The following is a 17,815-nucleotide window of genomic DNA, read 5'->3' as shown; positions in this document are numbered from 1 at the left end:
TAGAACGGCCACAATCATTCCAGTGCCTAAAAACCCCACAATCTCCTCCCTCAATGATTATCGCCCTGTGGCACTCACCCCCATCATAATGAAGTGCTTCAAGAGGCTGGTAAAGGAACACATTGTCTCCAGACTTCCCCCCACATTCGACCCACACCAGTTTGCTTATCGCCCTAACCGCTCCACAGAGGACGCCATCTCCTCTGCACTCCACCTGAGCTTAGAACATCTGGAAGGAAAGAACACACACGTGCGGATCTTGTTTCTGGACTTCAGCTCAGCATTCAACACCATCATCCCGCAGCACTTGGTGAGCAAACTGGCCCCCCTTGGATTCAGTACCCCCTTATGCAACTGGCTGCTTGACTTCCTCAAAGACAGACCCCAGTCTGTGAGAATGGACGACAACACCTCCAGTGCCATCTCCCTGAGATGCACTGGCTCCCACCAGGGCTGCGTCCTGAGTCCTCTGCTGTTCACATTGATGACCCATGACTGCTGCGCCAGGTCCACTACTAACCACATTGTGAAGTATGCGGACGACACAACAGTAGTGGGCCTCATCCGTGACAACGACGACATGGACTACAGGGAGGAGGTGAAACATCTGGTTGACTGGTGCAGAACCAACAACCTGGAGATCATCGTCGACTTCAGGAAAAACCAGTCCAGCCACGCTCCACTCTTCATCAACGGCACAGCGGTGGAGATGGTAAGTAGCACCAAGTTCCTGGGGGTGCAGATAACTGACAATATGACCTGGTCCCTACACACCGGAGCTCTTGTAAAAAGAGCTCAGCAGCGCATGCATTTTTTGCGTCGGATGAAAAGAGCACAGCTCCCTCCCCCAATTCTCACTACATTCTACAGAGGCACTATAGAAAACCTGCTGACCAACAGCATCTCTGTCTGGACTGGAGCCTGCAATGCCTCAGACTGGAAGTCTCTCCAGAGAGTGGTGAGGACGGCGGAAAAGATCATCAGGACTCCTCTTCCTCCTATCCAGGAGATCGCAAAAAGCCGCTGCCTGACCAGGGCTCAGAAAATCTGCAAAGACTCCTCCCACCCCCACCAAGGACTGTTTTCACTGCTGGACTCTAGAAAGAGGTTCCGCAGCCTCCGAAGCAGAACCTACAGGTTCTGTAACAGCTTCTTCCCATAGGCCGTAAGACTCTTGAACGCATCATAATAATCCCCTCAATTCCCCCCTAAAATGGATTAACTCGCTGGAATATAAAGACAATACAACATACATCCATAAACGTGGATGCTTATGCAAAAGTGCAATAAATGTATCTGTACAGTAATCTATTTATTTATATCTGCACCTTATTGCTTTTTTATCCTGCACTACCATGAGCTAATGCAACACAATTTTGTTCTTATCTGTACTGTAAAGTTCAAATTTGAATGACAATAAAAAGGAAGTCTAAGTCTAAGTCTTAGTCTAAGTCTAAGTCTAACAATAAGTATACATATTGTTGTAACGTTGTAGGTCAACAATAAATATACATATTGTTGCAACATTGTAGGTCAACAATAAATATACATATTGTTGCAACATTGTAGGTCAACAATAAATATAAATATTGTTGTAACATTGTAACATGAGTCAGTCACTACATGAGTCAGTCACTACATGAGTCGTAGCTGGGCACCTCAACCTTTACCCGTTTAATTGGTTCCATGATGGAGCTCTTAACTCAAAACACTTTGTTACGACTGTTGGCTGGGAATTAAATGTTGGAGCTCAGATAACAAAGACGCCCAAATTCATCCTGAGTTTTGTAAATGTATTAGAAACACTCCTCAGTGTTACGGTTCAAACACCTCCTCTTCTGTACTGACGTGGGCCAGTAAGAATATTATTGATCATTGATATGAAATATATTTATATTCAATACATTCAAGTATTTTCTTCTTAGTATGATGCGGGCCAGTAAGAATATTATTGATCACAGATATTAAATATCATATTTACGTTCAATATATTCAAGTGTGGCAAGTCCATCCTGTCCTCTCTGGGGCGCACGTCAGTACGCATTCATGTGTGCGCTGGGCGCACCTTCAGGAGCGTGCCAGGCGCTTGCCAGTCCGGCTCAGCACACAGCTGCAATCAATCACCGGCAATCAACACACCTGAAGCTGATGATGAGACTTGCCGTAATAAGCCAGCACAACCTGCTATCCCGGGCCAGAACGTAGTTTCCTGTTCAGCACAGTAAGCCGATACGTCAAGCTCTATGCGCACTCTTTTGCTCTCTGTGTTTCACCCCCGTCGTGTTCATTTGTCTCGAATCCTCCTTGTCGCCTCCCTGCAGCCTGCCTTCGTTCCCACGTCACGAGCTGTGTGTCTCGTCTCCCGGCGTTCCCTTTGGTTCCCAGGCTGCATTTTGGATATCGACCCCCCCCGCCCGGACATGGACTTTGACGCCTCTCTCCTCCTCTCGACATCACGTCTGCTCACGGACCTCCAAGCCACACTACAGGTAACACACTACAGTTAATTCCCACATAGTCGCACAACATACCAAAGACTATAAAAATGGGACCCAGAACCTCCCTGCTTGGCACTCAGCAACAAAGGGTTGGAGTTGGGGGTTAAATCACCAAAATGATTCCCGGGCGCGGCGCCGCTGCTGCCCACTGCTCCCCAAGGGGATGGGACAAATGCAGAGGACAAATTTCGCCACATCTAGTGTGTGTGTGACAATCATTGGTACTTTAATCTTTAATCTTAATCACACACATCTTGGATTAGTACACACACTTAATGTATTGTTTAGAATAGAATAGAACAGAATATAAAGTACTTTATTGATCCCTGGGAGAAATTCAGCACAACAGTTCGCTCACAATAGACAATAATAATAAATAATAATATAATATATATAATATATAATATATATATGATATATAATATATAATACAGTATATGAATAATATAAATATATTATACAAACCAGTGACGTGCGGTGAGGTCCATGGCTGGTGAGGCACTGACTTCATCACAGTCAGATTTACAAACATATGAACCCTAAAGAGTATCTTATTCACCATTTGATTGGCAGCAGTTAACGGGTTATGTTTAAAAGCTCATACCAGCATTCTTCCCTGCTTGGCACTCAGCATCAAGGGTTGTAATTGGGGGTTAAATCACCAAAAATTATTCCCGGGCGCGGCGCCGCTGCTGCCCACTGCTCCCCTCACCTACCAGGGGGTGATCAAGGGCATGGGTCAAATGCAGAGGACACATTTCATTACACTTAGTGTTTGTGTGACAAACATTGGTACTTTAACTTAACTTTAACTTTACACATACAAACTGTAGCACACAAAAAAGCACATTTAATAAAAACAACTTTATTATGGTCTTACCTTTACTTATAAATGAAGTCCATGCGCCGCTGTTGTGCTGAATTAATGCACTCCCGCTGTGGAATGCACCCCCTGACAGGAGTGTTATATCAACTAAAGCCCACACTTAAAATTTCCACGTGCAAGATTGAATCTATTTAAAAAAGTTATTTAATAAGAAGCCAAAAAGTGCAAAAACAATAATGTTCGTATTGGAGGAGATGTGAATGAATGAAATATGAAATCCGTGCTGCAGTCTGCAGGTGTACTTAATGTTGTGGCCCTGCAGTCATTCACAACTCCTCCAACACGAACATTATTGTTTTTGCACTTTTTGGCTTCTTATTAAATAACTTTTTTAAATAGATTCAATCTTGCACGTGTAAAGTTGAAGTGTGGGCTTTAGTTGATATAACACTCCCATCGGGGTGCATTCTACGGCGGGGGTGCATTCTCTACCACCAGGAAGAGGGATTACTGCGAGCCTCAGCTAGTGCGTCTTCGCAGCCGTTTTATGATTGCTGAGCACAAGAAATACTTACACACATACAGTTGTTGACAAAATACACTGTACATTATATACCTCAGCTAACTAAACTATGGAAATGTATAATATAGTTCATATAGCAATACGGTCTCACTGCACAGCAGGCCAGCAGTTAGCCGAGTCCGCAATCCATGTTGAGGCACAATGCAGTGACATGCCTCAACTGGCTGCTGATCACCGCACCGTCTCTTCTCAGTATTTGAACGGCAAATGTGAAAATTCAGTGATTTTTAATAAAAATAATCTAAAACTGGTGAAGTTAAATGGAAAAACACTTTATAGTATAATCACTGGATATATATAACATTTTTTTTTTTTTTTTCTTTTTACATTTATTTTCTTTCCATGATGGCATGTGAGGCCCCGCCTCACCTGCCTCACCTGCCTCCACCTACATCTGTAAGTGCAAGTTAAAACTCTCCTATGCAAGGCGAAAACCGTTTATCAACAACACCCAGAAACGCCGTCGGCTTCGCTGGGCCTGAGCTCATCTAAGATGGACTGATACAAAGTGCAAAAGTGTTTTGTGGTCTGACGAGTCCGCATTTCAAATTGTTTTTGGAAACTGTGGACGTTGTGTCCGCCGGACCAAAGAGGAAAAGAACCATCCGGATTGTTATAGGCGCAAAGTTGAAAAGCCAGCATCTGTGATGGTATGGGGGTGTATTAGTGCCCAAGACATGGGTAACTTACACACTGCGAAGGCGCCATTAATGCTGAAAGGTACATACAGGTTTTGGAGCAACATATGTTGCCATCCAAGCAACGTTACCATGGACGCCCCTGCTTATTTCAGCAAGACAATGCCAAGCCACGTGTTACATCAATGTGGCTTCATAGTAAAAGAGTGCTGGTACTAGACTGGCCTGCCTGTAGTCCAGACCTGTCTCCCATTGAAAATGTGTGGCGCATTATGAAGCCTAAAATACCACAACGGAGACCCCCGGACTGTTGAACAACTTAAGCTGTACATCAAGCAAGAATGGGAAAGAATTCCACCTGAGAAGCTTAAAAAATGTGTTTCCTTAGTTCCCAAACGTTTACTGAGTGTTGTTAAAAGGAAAGGCCATGTAACACAGTGGTGAACATGCCCTTTCCCAACTACTTTGGCACGTGTTGCAGCCATGAAATTCTAAGTTAATTATTATTTGCAAAAAAAAATAAAGTTTATGAGTTTGAACATCAAATATATTGTCTTTGTAGTGCATTCAATTTAATATGGGTTGAAAAGGATTTGCAAATCATTGTATTCCGTATATATTTACATCTAACACAATTTCCCAACTCATATGGAAACGGGGTTTGTACATATATTCTACATTTAAGTGCAGTCAAGAAGGAACATATGCATTATACAGTCTGATGGCTGTCGGTATGAAGGACCTCCTGTGTCGCTCTGTGTTGCATTATGGGAGTCTGAGCCTTTCACTGAACATGCTCATTCTCTCCGCCAGGTCCGAGTGTAGTGGGTGGGAGGTGTTGTCCATAATGGCTAGGAGCTCTGCTAGACTTCTCCTCTCTGACACCACCGCCAGAGAGTCTAGCTCCACTCCCACCACATTACTGGCCTTCTTTACCAGCTTGTCCAGTCTGTTTGCGTCCCTCGCTCTCAGCCCGCTGCCCCAGCAGGCCACAGCGTACAAGAAGGCGCCCGCCACCACCGACTCGTAGAACATCTTCATCATCTTTGTACAGACGTTGAAGGATCCTATCCTCCTGAGGAAGTAGAGGCAGCTCTGTCCCTTCTTGTAGAGTGCCTCAGCGTGTTTTGACCCATTCAGCTTGTTGTCGAAGTGTACTCCCAGGTATTTATAATCCTCAACCATGTCCACATCGACCCCCCTGATGAAAACAGGGGTCACCGGAGTACCTCCTTCCCAGGTCCACAACCAGCTCCTTGGTCTTCGTCAAATTGAGCTGGAGGTGGTTCTTTCCACACCATGTGACAAAGTCCTCCACCAGTGCCCTGTATTCCTCATCATCACCATCCTCAATACACCCCACTATCGCCGAGTCATCAGAAAACTTCTGAAGGTGGCAGGACTCGGAGTGATAGTGGAAATCGGTGGTGTAGATGGTGAAGAGGAAGGGGGAGAGGACTGTGCCCTGCTGGGCCCCGGTGTTGCTGACCAGCCTGTCAGACACACAGTCCTGCAGTCGCACGTACTGTGGTCTGTCAGTCAGGTAATCAACAACCCAGGACACCAAGGGGGCCTCCTCCTGCATTGTCTCCAACTTCACACCCAGTAGCCCAGGCCATATGGTATCGAAAGCACTGGAGAAGTAAAAAAACATGACCCTCACACTGCTCGCAGGCTTGTCTAGGTGGGTGTGGGCTCGGTTCAGCAGGTAGATGACTGCGTCCTCCACTCCCAGTCGGGGCTGGTATGCGAATTGTAGGGTGAAGTTGTTCCAGGACCAACCTCTCCATGGTCTTCATGATATGGGAGGTTTTATATATATATATATATATATATATATATATATATATATATATATATATATATATATATATATATATATATATATATATATATATATATATATATATATATATATATATATATATATATATATAGTGTATTATGTTAAGGGTCAATTTGACCCATTTCAGTTTTTGTGTTGATCAAAGTACTGGTTATCCTTTCTTTTTCTTGCTGAAATTTGGTGACTTTTCCTCATCTAGGGTCATGAACTGGTGTGTAAAATCTGGACACTTTGATGTGTAGTGGAATGTCTGTCTAGAGTTGTATACAAAGATGATGTTGCGGGTCATTTTGACCCAGACGCTTTGATGTGGGTAAACAGCTGTTCAGATCCAAAATAAACATGTCTCTATGATGTACTTTTTACTATGATGTACAATTGTTTGTAGTTTGATTGCCTCTGAGACCCAGAGCCAGGTGTGTGAAGAGAGGGAACTTTCTCACACTTGTCCTTGTCACTGTTCTCATGTCATCTCTTTGACAAACTCACCAAAAATGAGCTCCAGAATGATAACATCTGAGGAGGCTTTATCACTGATTTTTAACTGGGAGAGTGATGTAGAGAAAGAGATTTCAGAAACAGAGGATTTTTCAGAGACAGAGGACAATGTTATTGCTGATCCAGATTGTTAATTTTCCTACGATGAGGAGGATTCAGAGGACGAGTCTGATGTTGTTCCTCCAACAGATGAAAACCAAGGAATGCAGCAATCATCATCCACAGAGGGGACATGGGCATCTAAGGACGGTAATATAAAATGGTCAACATCACCACACCCAAGCCGAGGCAGACTATCATCTTCCAATGTGATCAAAATGACTCCCGGTCCTACAAGATTTGCTGTCACACGAGTTGATGAGATTCAATCAGCATTTCAGCTCTTCATATCCCCACCAATAGAGAGGATTATACTGGAAATGACCAACTTGGGGAGATGTGTGTTTCAAGAGAAATGGAAGCCACTGGATCAGACTGACTTGCATGCTTACATTGGAGTTCTGTTATTAGCTGGAGTGTACAGGTCAAAGGGAGAAGCCACTGCAAGTCTATGGAATGAAGAGAATGGAAGGCCAATCTTTCGTGCAACAATGTCTCTGGAGACATTCCACATGATATCTCGTGTGATCCGATCTTTAAATAGTTTCGACCATATCTAGGAATTGATACGACTGGAATTTTCAGATTGCTTGCTTGTTGCTGCGATAAACTGAACGCATCATAGTTAGCCACCTCAGTAAATTGCATGTCTGCCTCTGACACGGTCACAAAAGAAAAAACATTATGTGAGTTGTGTTTTATTCTAAGAGAATTGCTATGTGTGCAGGGATTATCCAGCCTGGCGCCGGCTAGTTGTAGTTTAAATTACTTCTTACCCGGACACTCCACGCTTCTTTGAGGATTAGCCTTTCACTTTGTTGTTAGCCCCGCTCGGCATCCCCACTTCTGCTTCCGCTCACACCGCTTACGTCTCCTCCATTGACGGTCCCCGCTAGTACTTGACTCCGCTGATTCAAAGGCTGCTCGATGTAGCCCGCAAAGTATTCCCGTGCTAGCGAGGAGGTCCACCGTACATGCATCTTTCAGTCTATAACGACCCGATCTATCCACATCCAAAATTGTCTGTCGGTCGTATGTGATCACAGAGTGTCCATGCTTTGAGCCAGCCATGAAATTGACAGAATTGACGGGTATTTTTGCCAAATCGCTCTACACTCCCAAGAGCGTCTGCAAGTCTCGTCGACGTGAAAGAGACAAACTAGCTGCGATCAGAGATGTGTGGGATAAATGGGTTGAAAATGTACCTTTGTTGTACAATCCTGGTCCCCATGTTACTGTAGATGAGCGCCTTGTTCCATTCAGGGGGCGCTGTTCTTTCCGACAGTGCATGCCCAACAAGCCCGCCAAGTATGGCATCAAAATATGGGCAGCCTGTGATGCAAAATCCAGCTATGCATGGAATATGCAAGTATACACTGGAAAGCTACCTGGAGGAACATCTGAGAAGAATCAGGGGATGTGTGTGGTGCTGGAAATGAGTGAAGGGCTGCAAGGTCATAACATCACATGTGACAATTTATTTACATCCTACCGCCTTGGAGATGAACTTCAGAAGAGAAAGCTGACCATGTTGGGAACAGTCAGAAGAAATACACTACCGTTCAAATGTTTGGGGTCACCCAAACAATTTTGTGGAATAGCCTTCATTTCTAAGAACAAGAATAGACTGTCGAGTTTCAGATGAAAGTTCTCTTTTTCTGGCCATTTTGAGCGTTTAATTGACCCCACAAATGTGATGCTCCAGAAACTCAATCTGCTCAAAGGAAGGTCAGTTTTGTAGCTTCTGTAACGAGCTAAACTGTTTTCAGATGTGTGAACATGATTGCACAAGGGTTTTCTAATCATCAATTAGCCTTCTGAGCCAATGAGCAAACACATTGTACCATTAGAACACTGGAGTGATAGTTGCTGGAAATGGGCCTCTATACACCTATGTAGATATTGCACCAAAAACCAGACATTTGCAGCTAGAATAGTCATTTACCACATTAGCAATGTATAGAGTGTATTTCTTTAAAGTTAAGACTAGTTTAAAGTTATCTTCATTGAAAAGTACAGTGCTTTTCCTTCAAAAATAAGGACATTTCAATGCGACCCCAAACTTTTGAACGGTAGTGTAAACCAGAGCTTCCCACCGAAATTCTGAAGATGCAGGGCAGACCTCTGCATTCCTCAATATTTGCTTTCACTGAGAAAGCAACAGTTGTTTCATACTGCCCAAAGAGAAACAAGAATGTTCTTGTAATGAGTACAATGCACACAGATGTATCTCTGAGCACAAGAGAAGACATGAAGCCACAAATGATCCTGGATTATAACTCCACCAAAGGAGGAGTTGACAATCTGGACAAAGTCACAGCAACATACAGCTGCCAGCGCAAGACAGCCCGTTGGCCTTTGGTGATTTTCTACAATATTGTGGACGTGTCTGCTTACAATGCCTATGTCCTGTGGACTGCAATCGACCAGAAATGGAATGCCGGCAAATTGTACAGACGTCGGCTTTTCCTGGAAGAACTTGGCAAAGCACTTGTCACTCCCAAGATCCAGACGCGAGCCAGGCCAGCTCGATCCCCAGCAGCTGCAGCTGTCATTGAAAAGGTCAAACTCAGGTCACCCAACCCAACCTCACCCAACCATCATCCAGTGGACACAGGTGGAAATAAAAGGGAAAGATGCCAGGTATGTCCCTCCCGAGAGGACAGTAAAACAAGTATCTCTTGTGTGAAATGCAAGAATTACATCTGCAGAAAGCACACAGTAACATTCTGTCCATCATGTGGAGAGCATTGAAAATGTTGAAGAAAATTTGGAGAACATTGAAAATGTTAAAGTTCGCTGGGATGAAGTTAAAGTTGAAGTTAAAGTATTTCTTAAATATAGTGTTGGAATTAAAAATGTATTGTATGTCACTTTTCTAAATGTTTATATAACATAAAATAAAGTTGTTATTGGTTTAACCAGTTTTCTTGAATGTTTTGAGTGCATTTACACAGTACGGGTCAAAATGACCCGCAACATGATCAATGTCATTTTTTTTCAACATAATACAATGTCGTCTCCTTCCTCCTGTACACCCATAACATTCGCTCTCCTATTTCCTCCTTTGCAAAAGCAAACTTAAACACTTCCTGTGTTTGCACTGAGATCCACCGATACTGTTTGTCAGGGCTGATATCGATACCAATTATTGTCTAAGAATGTTCTCATTCTTCAGGTCATCAAAATCTCAGGACATTCACTCGTTCAGAACTGGACTATTTGGTTGTCTAAAAGGACATTTGGTCTCTCATCCAAGTAGACTTGATCAGTTCATGAACACAGATCAAAGACTAGATGTGACCAATCTATAATCTAAGACTAGATGTGACCAGACTAAGACTAGATGTGACCAATCTAAGTCTAAGACTAGATCTGACAAATCTAAGTCTAAGACTAGATGTGACCAATCTAAATCTAAGACTAGATCTGACCAATCTAAGTTTAAGACTAGATGTGACCAATCTACGTCCAAGACTACATATGACCAATCTAAGTCTAAGACTAGCTGTGACCAATCTAAGTCTAAGACTAAATGTGACCAATCTAAGTCTAACACTAGATCAAACCAGACTAAGACTAGATGTGACCAATCTAAGTCTAAGACTAGCTCTGACCAAACTAAGACTAGATTTGACCAATCTAAGTCTAAGACTAGTCCTGACAGATCTAATTCTAAGACTAGACATGACCAATGTAAGTCTAAGACTAGTTGTGACCAATCTAAGTTTAAGACTATATGTGACCAATCTAAGTCTAAGACTAGCTGTGACCAAACTAAGTCTAAGACTAGATGTGACCAATCTACGTCTAAGACCAGATCTGACCAATCTAAGTCTAAGACTAGATGTGTCCAAACTAAGTCTAAGACTAGATGTGACCAATCTAAGTCTAACTCTTGATGTAACCAATCCAACTCTAAGACTAGATGTGACCAATATAAGTATAAGACTAGATGTGACCAGTCTAAGTCAAAGACTAGATGTGAACAATGTAAGTCTAAGACTAGATGTGACCATTCTCAGTCTAAGACTAGATGTGACCAATCTCAGTCTAAGACTATATGTGACCAATCTAAGTCTAAGACTAAATATGACCAGACTAAGACTAGATGTGACCAATCTAAGTCTAAGAGTAGATCGGACCAATCTAAGTCAAAGACTAAATGTGACCAATCTAAGTCCAAAACTAGCTGTGACCTATCTAAGTCTAAGACCAGATCTGACCAATCTAAGTCAAAGACTAGATGTGACCAAACTAAGTCTAAGACTAGATGTGACCAATCTAAGTCTAACATTTGATGTGACCGATCTAAGTCTAAGTCTAGATGTGACCAATCTAAATCTAAGACTAGATGTGAACAGTCTAAGTCTAAGACTAGATGTGACCAATCTAAGTCTAAGACTAGCTGTGACCAATCTAAATCAAAGTCTAGATGTGACCAATCTAATTCAAAGACTAGATGTGACCAATCTAAGTCCAAGATTAGATGTGACCAATCTAAGTCCAAGACTAGATGTGACCAATCTAAGTCAAAGACTAGATGTGACCAATCTAAGTCCAAGATTAGATGTGACCTACCTAAGTCTAAGACTAGATGTGACCAATCTAAGTCCAAGACTAGATTTGACTAATCTAAGTCTAAGACTAGATGTGACCAATCTAAGTTTAAGACTCGATGTGACCAATCTAAGTCTAAGACTAGATGTGACCAATCTAAGTCCAAGACTAGATATGACCAATCTAAGTCTAAGACTAGATGTGACCAAACTAAGTCTAAGACTAGATGTGACCAATCTAAGTCTAAGACTTGATGTAACCAATCTAACTCTAACACTAGATGTGACCAATATAAGTATAAGACTAGATGTGACCAGTCTAAGTCAAAGACTAGATGTGAACAATGTAAGTCTAAGACTAGATGTGACCAATCTCAGTCTAAGACTATATGTGACCAATCTAAGTCTAAGACTAAATCTGACCAGACTAAGACTAGATGTGACCAATCTAAGTCTAAGAGTAGATCGGACCAATCTAAGTCAAAGACTAAATGTGACCAATCTAAGTCCAAAACTAGCTGTGACCTATCTAAGTCTAAGACCAGATCTGACCAATCTAAGTCTAAGACTAGATGTGACCAAACTAAGTCTAAGACTAGATGTGACCAATCTAAGTCTAACATTTGATGTGACCGATCTAAGTCTAAGTCTAGATGTGACCAATCTAAATCTAAGACTAGATGTGAACAGTCTAAGTCTAAGACTAGATGTGACCAAGCTAAGTCTAAGACTAGATGTGACCAATCTAAATCAAAGTCTAGATGTGACCAATCTAATTCAAAGACTAGATGTGACGAATCTAAGTCCAAGATTAGATGTGACAAATCTAAGTCTAAGACTTGATGTGACCAATCTAATCCAAGACTAGATTTGACCAATCTAAGTATAAGACTAGATGTGACCAGTCTCAGTCTAAGACTAGATGTGTTACCAATCTAAGTCTAAGACTAGATGTGACCAGTCTCAGTCTAAGACTAGATGTGTTACCAATCTAAGTCTAAGACTAGATGTGACCAATCTAAGTCTAAAACTAGGTATGACCAATCTAAGTGTAAGACTAGATATGACCAATCTAAGTCTAAGACTAGATGTGACCAATCTCAGTCTAAGACTAGATGTGACCAATCTCAGTCTAAGACTAGATGTGTTACCAATCTAAGTCTAAGACTAGATGTGACCAATCTAAGTCTAAGACTAGATATGACCAATCTAAGACTAGATGTGACCAATCTCAGTCTAAGACTAGATGTGTTACCAATCTAAGTCTAAGACTAGATGTGACCAATCTAAGTCTAAGGCTGGATATGACCAATCTAAGTCTAAGACTAGATGTGACCAATCTAAGTCTAAGACTCGATATGACCAATCTAAGTCTAAGACTAGATGTGACCAATCTCAGTCTAAGACTAGATGTGTTACCAATTTAAGTCTAAGACTAGATGTGACCAATCTAAGTCTAAGACTAGATATGACCAATCTAAGTCTAAGACTAGATGTGACCAATCTAAGTCCAAGACTAGATGTGACCAATCTAAGTCTAAGACTAGATGTGACAAATCTAAGTCGAAGACTAGATCTGACCAATCTAATTATAAGAATAGATCTGACAAATCTAATTTTAAGACTAAATGTTACCAATCTAAATCTAAGAGTAGATCGGACTAATCTAATTCAAAGACTAGATGTGACCAATCTAATTCCAAGACTAGATGTGACCAATCTAAGTCCAAGATTAGATGTGACCAATCTAAATCTAAGACTATATTTGACCAATCTAAGTCAAAGACTAGATGTGACCAATCTAAGTCCAAGATTAGATGTGACCTACCTAAGTCTTAGACTAGATGTGACCAATCGAAGTCTAAGACTAGATTTGACCAATCTAAGTCTAAGACTAGATGTGACCAATCTAAGTCTAAGACTCGATGTGACCAATCTAAGTCTAAGACTAGATGTGACCAATCAAAGTCAAAGACTAGATGTGACCAATCTAAGTCCAAGATTAGATGTGACCTACCTTAGTCTAAGACTAGATGTGACCAATCTAAGTCTAAGACTAGTTTGACCAATCTCAGTCTAAGACTAGATGTGACCAATCTAAGTCTAAGACTAGATGTGACCAATCTAAGTCCAAGACTAGATAAGACCAATCTAAGTCTAAGACTAGATGTCACCAATTTCAGTCTAAGACTAGATGTGACCAATCTAAGTCTAAGACTAGATGTGACCAATCTAAGTCTAAGACTAGATATGACCAATCTAGGTCTAAGACTAGATGTGACCAATCTCAATCTAAGACTAGATGTGACCAATCTAAATATAAGACTAGGTCTGACCAGACTAAGACTAGATCTGACCAATCTGAGTCCAAGAGTAGATCGGACCAATCTAATTCAAAGACTAGATGTGACCAATCTAAATCCAAGATTAGATGTGACCAATCTAAGTCCAAGACTAGATATGACCAATCTAAGACTGAGACTAGATGTGACCAATGTAACTCTAAAACTAGATCTGACCAATCTAAGTCTAAGACTAGATGTGACCAATCTAAGTCTAAGACTAGACGTGAGTAATGTAAGTCTAAGACTAGATGTGACCAATGTAAGTCTAAGACTAGATGTGACCAAACTAAGTCTAAGACTAGATGTGAACATTGTAAGTCTAAGACTAGATGTGACCAAACTAAGTCTAAGACTAGATGTGACCAAACTAAGTCTAAGACTAGATGTGACCATTCTAAATCTAACACTAGATCTGACCAGACTAAGACTAGATGTGACCAAACTAAGTCTAAGACTAGATGTGACCATTCTAAATCTAACACTAGATCTGACCAGACTAAGACTAGATGTGACCAATCTAAGTCAAAGACTAGATGTGAGCAATGTAATTCTAAGACTAGCTTTATTAGTAGCATCGGAGACCATGAGGAGGGGTGGGCTGGAGAGCAAGAGTAGAGAGACGCCACCTGAAAGCGTGCTGAAAAGCAACGAAAGACTTTTGAAAGAAAAAATAAAGACGATTGTAAACGCTGCATCGGAGGGTTGTGCCGTTCCCTGTGGTCATAGAAGAACCCGAGCAAACAGACGTTCACAAGTGGCGCCCAACAAAAAAGCAAGACCACGAAGAAAATGTCGGCACCAAGTCAAGTTCTGGCCGAGGTGTCAGCGGCGAGCCAGCAGCAGACCCAAGTGCTGCAAGTGTTGATGGGCAGAGCAGAGGCATCGGGAGGGACGACCTCCATGCAGCGCATGGTGGAGGTGGAGGACCCCCATGCATTCCTGGATGTCTTCGAGGCCACGGCGACATCGTGCAAGTGGCAGGAAGAGGAATGGGGCGTGAAGCTGCTGTTGCTCCTGGTGGGGGAAGCACAGCGGGCGGCGCTGAGTCTCCCGGCGACCGCCCGCATGCAGTACGCCGACTTACGCCACGCCATCCTGGACCGGGTCGGCAGTAGCCCAGAAGACCGCGCCGGAAATTCCGTGCCATGAAGTTGGGGCCAGAGGACCGGCCCTTCGTGTTGGCAAATCAGCTGAGGGACGCGGCAACCCGGTGGCTCCAACCCAACGAGCGAGACCCAAAAATGTTGGAGCCCGTAATATTGGAGCAGTTTATTAATGCCATCCCGGCCAGGACCTCCGCATGGGTGCGATACCACAGTCCACAAAATGTGAAAACAGCGGGAGGCGACCGCAAAGACGGCCGAAAAGTCCAGTTTGAGTCCACATTCACGGTGTTCCAAGTCATCAATCAATCAATCAATCAATGTTTATTTATATAGCCCTAAATCACAAGTGTCTCAAAGGGCTGTACAAGCCACAACGACATCCTCGGTGTCGAGTGGGTCTGACATAATATTGTGAAAGTCCAACACATCAGCGAAAGTCCAGTCCATGGTGGGGCCAGCGGGAACCATCCCGAGCGGAGACGGGTCAGCAGCGTAGAGATGTCCCCATCTGATGGACAGGCTAGCGGTCCACCCCGGAGCAGAGTAGAAAAGAAAAGAAAAGAAACGGCAGATCAACTGGTCTAAAAAGGGAGTCTATTTAAAGGCTAGAGTATACAAATGAGTTTTAAGATGAGACTTAAATGCTTCTACTGAGGTAGCATCTCTAACTTTTACCGGGAGGGCATTCCATAATATTGGAGCCCGAATAGAAAACGCTCTATAGCCCGCAGACTTTTTTTGGGCTCTGGGAATCACTAATAAGCCGGAGTTCTTTGAACGCAGATTTCTTGCCGGGACATATGGTACAATACAATCGGCAAGATAGGCAGGAGCTTGACCGTGTAGTATTTTATACGTAAGTAGTAAAACCTTAAAGTCGCATCTTAGGTGCACAGGAAGCCAGTGCAGGTGAGCCAGTATAGGCGTAATATGATCAAACTTTCTTGTTTTTGTCAAAAGTCTAGCAGCCGCATTTTGTACCATCTGTAATCTTTTAATGCTAGACATAGGGAGGCCTGAAAATAAAACGTTACAGTAATCGAGACGAGATGTAACGAACGCATGGATAATGATCTCAGCATCGCTTGTGGACAAAATGGAACGAATTTTAGCGATATTACGGAGATGAAAGAAGGCCGTTTTAGTAACACTCTTAATGTGTGACTCAAACGAGAGAGTTGGGTCGAAGATAATACCCAGATTCTTTACCGAGTCGCCTTGTTTAATTGTTTGGTTGTCAAATGTTAAGGTGGTATTATTAAATAGATGTTGGTGTTGAGCAGGACCGATAATCAGCATTTCCGTTTTCTTAGCGTTGAGTTGCAAAAAGTTAGCGGACATCCATTGTTTAATTTCGTTAAGACACGCCTCCAGCTGACTACAATCCGGCGTGTTGGTCAGCTTTAGGGGCATGTAGAGTTGAGTGTCATCAGCATAACAGTGAAAGCTAACACCGTATTTGCGTATAATGTCACCTAGCGGCAGCATGTAAATACTAAAGAGTGCAGGGCCAAGAACTGAACCCTGGGGAACTCCGCATGTTACCTTAACATAGTCCGAGGTCACATTGTTATGGGAGACACACTGCATCCTGTCAGTAAGATAAGAGTTAAACCAAGACAAGGCTAAGTCTGACATCCCAATACGCGTTTTGATACGCTCTAATAAAATATTATGATCAACAGTATCGAAAGCGGCGCTAAGATCAAGAAGCAGCAACATAGATGACGCATCAGAATCCATCGTTAGCAATAGATCATTAGTCATTTTTGCGAGGGCTGTCTCCGTAGAGTGATTTGCCCTGAAACCGGATTGAAAAGGTTCACAGAGATTGTTAGTCACTAAGTGTTCATTTAGCTGCTGTGCGACAATTTTTTCGAGAATTTTCGAGATAAACGGTAGGTGGGACACCGGCCGGTAGTTCACCATGAGGTCAGGATCGAGGTTAGGTCTTTTGAGCAGAGGATGAATAACCGCTTTTTTGAATGCTAGAGGAACAGTACCAGAGGAAAGTGATAGGTTTATAATATTTAACACTGATGGACCTAATAAAACAAAAAGCTCCTTGATAAGTTTCCCAGGAATTGGGTCAAGTAAACATGTTGTTTGTTTTGTCCCATTTACACATTTTAACAATTCCTCCAATGTTATTTCATCAAAGAGAGAGAAACTATTTTGGAGGGCAATGTCCGTCGTATATACAGTCGTATTTGTGTTAATAGAACCCAGTTGTAGCTGAGATGCATTGTCTTTAATCTCTTTTCTAATGACTTCAATTTTCTTATTAAAGAAATTCATAAAGTCATCTGCTGAGTGGGTGGAGCTACTGGGAGGAGTCCCTTGTTGGGTTAGCGATGCTACTGTACTAAACAAAAATTTAGGATCATTTTTGTTGAGGTGGATGAGATTTGAGTAATATTTAGCTTTAGCTGAGGTAAGCATGCGTTTATAAGTTATTAAACTATCACTCCATGCTTGATGGAAAACCTCAAGTTTAGTCGCACGCCATTTGCGTTCCAGCTTTCTACATGATAATTTCTGGGCTTTAGTTTCTTCTGTAAACCATGGGGTACGCCTTTTAGGGGCCCTTTTTAGCTTTAGCGGTGCTACAATATCAATGGTGTCGCGCAGGGCGTCGTATAGCGCTTTTGAGATTGATTGATTGAGACTTTTATTAGTAGGTTGCACAGTGAAGTACATATTCCGTACAATTGACCACTAAATGGTAACACCCGAATAAGTTTTTCAACTTGTTTAAGTCGGGGTCCACTTAAATTGATTCATGATACAGATATATACTATCATATATACTATCAT

The 17,815-nt window shown here is 42.3% G+C and overlaps 1 protein-coding gene across 1 annotated transcript; it reads left to right on the top strand.

Annotated features, from left to right (window-relative positions):
* Window positions 1-2,420: 2,420 nt before the first annotated feature.
* Window positions 2,421-15,041, top strand: LOC133647108 (piggyBac transposable element-derived protein 3-like). The gene is made up of 4 exons (XM_062043270.1): window positions 2,421-2,489; window positions 8,112-8,539; window positions 9,067-9,631; window positions 14,619-15,041. The coding sequence occupies exons 1-4, from the start codon at window positions 2,421-2,423 to the stop codon at window positions 15,039-15,041; spliced, it is 1,485 nt and encodes a 494-aa protein (XP_061899254.1).
* Window positions 15,042-17,815: the final 2,774 nt, after the last annotated feature.

The sequence above is a fragment of the Entelurus aequoreus genome, linkage group LG01 (assembly GCF_033978785.1).
Source record: "Entelurus aequoreus isolate RoL-2023_Sb linkage group LG01, RoL_Eaeq_v1.1, whole genome shotgun sequence".
Lineage (NCBI taxonomy): Eukaryota > Metazoa > Chordata > Actinopteri > Syngnathiformes > Syngnathidae > Entelurus > Entelurus aequoreus.
Note: the sequence above shows the minus strand (reverse complement) of the source record. Positions and strands in the feature narration are given on the sequence as shown.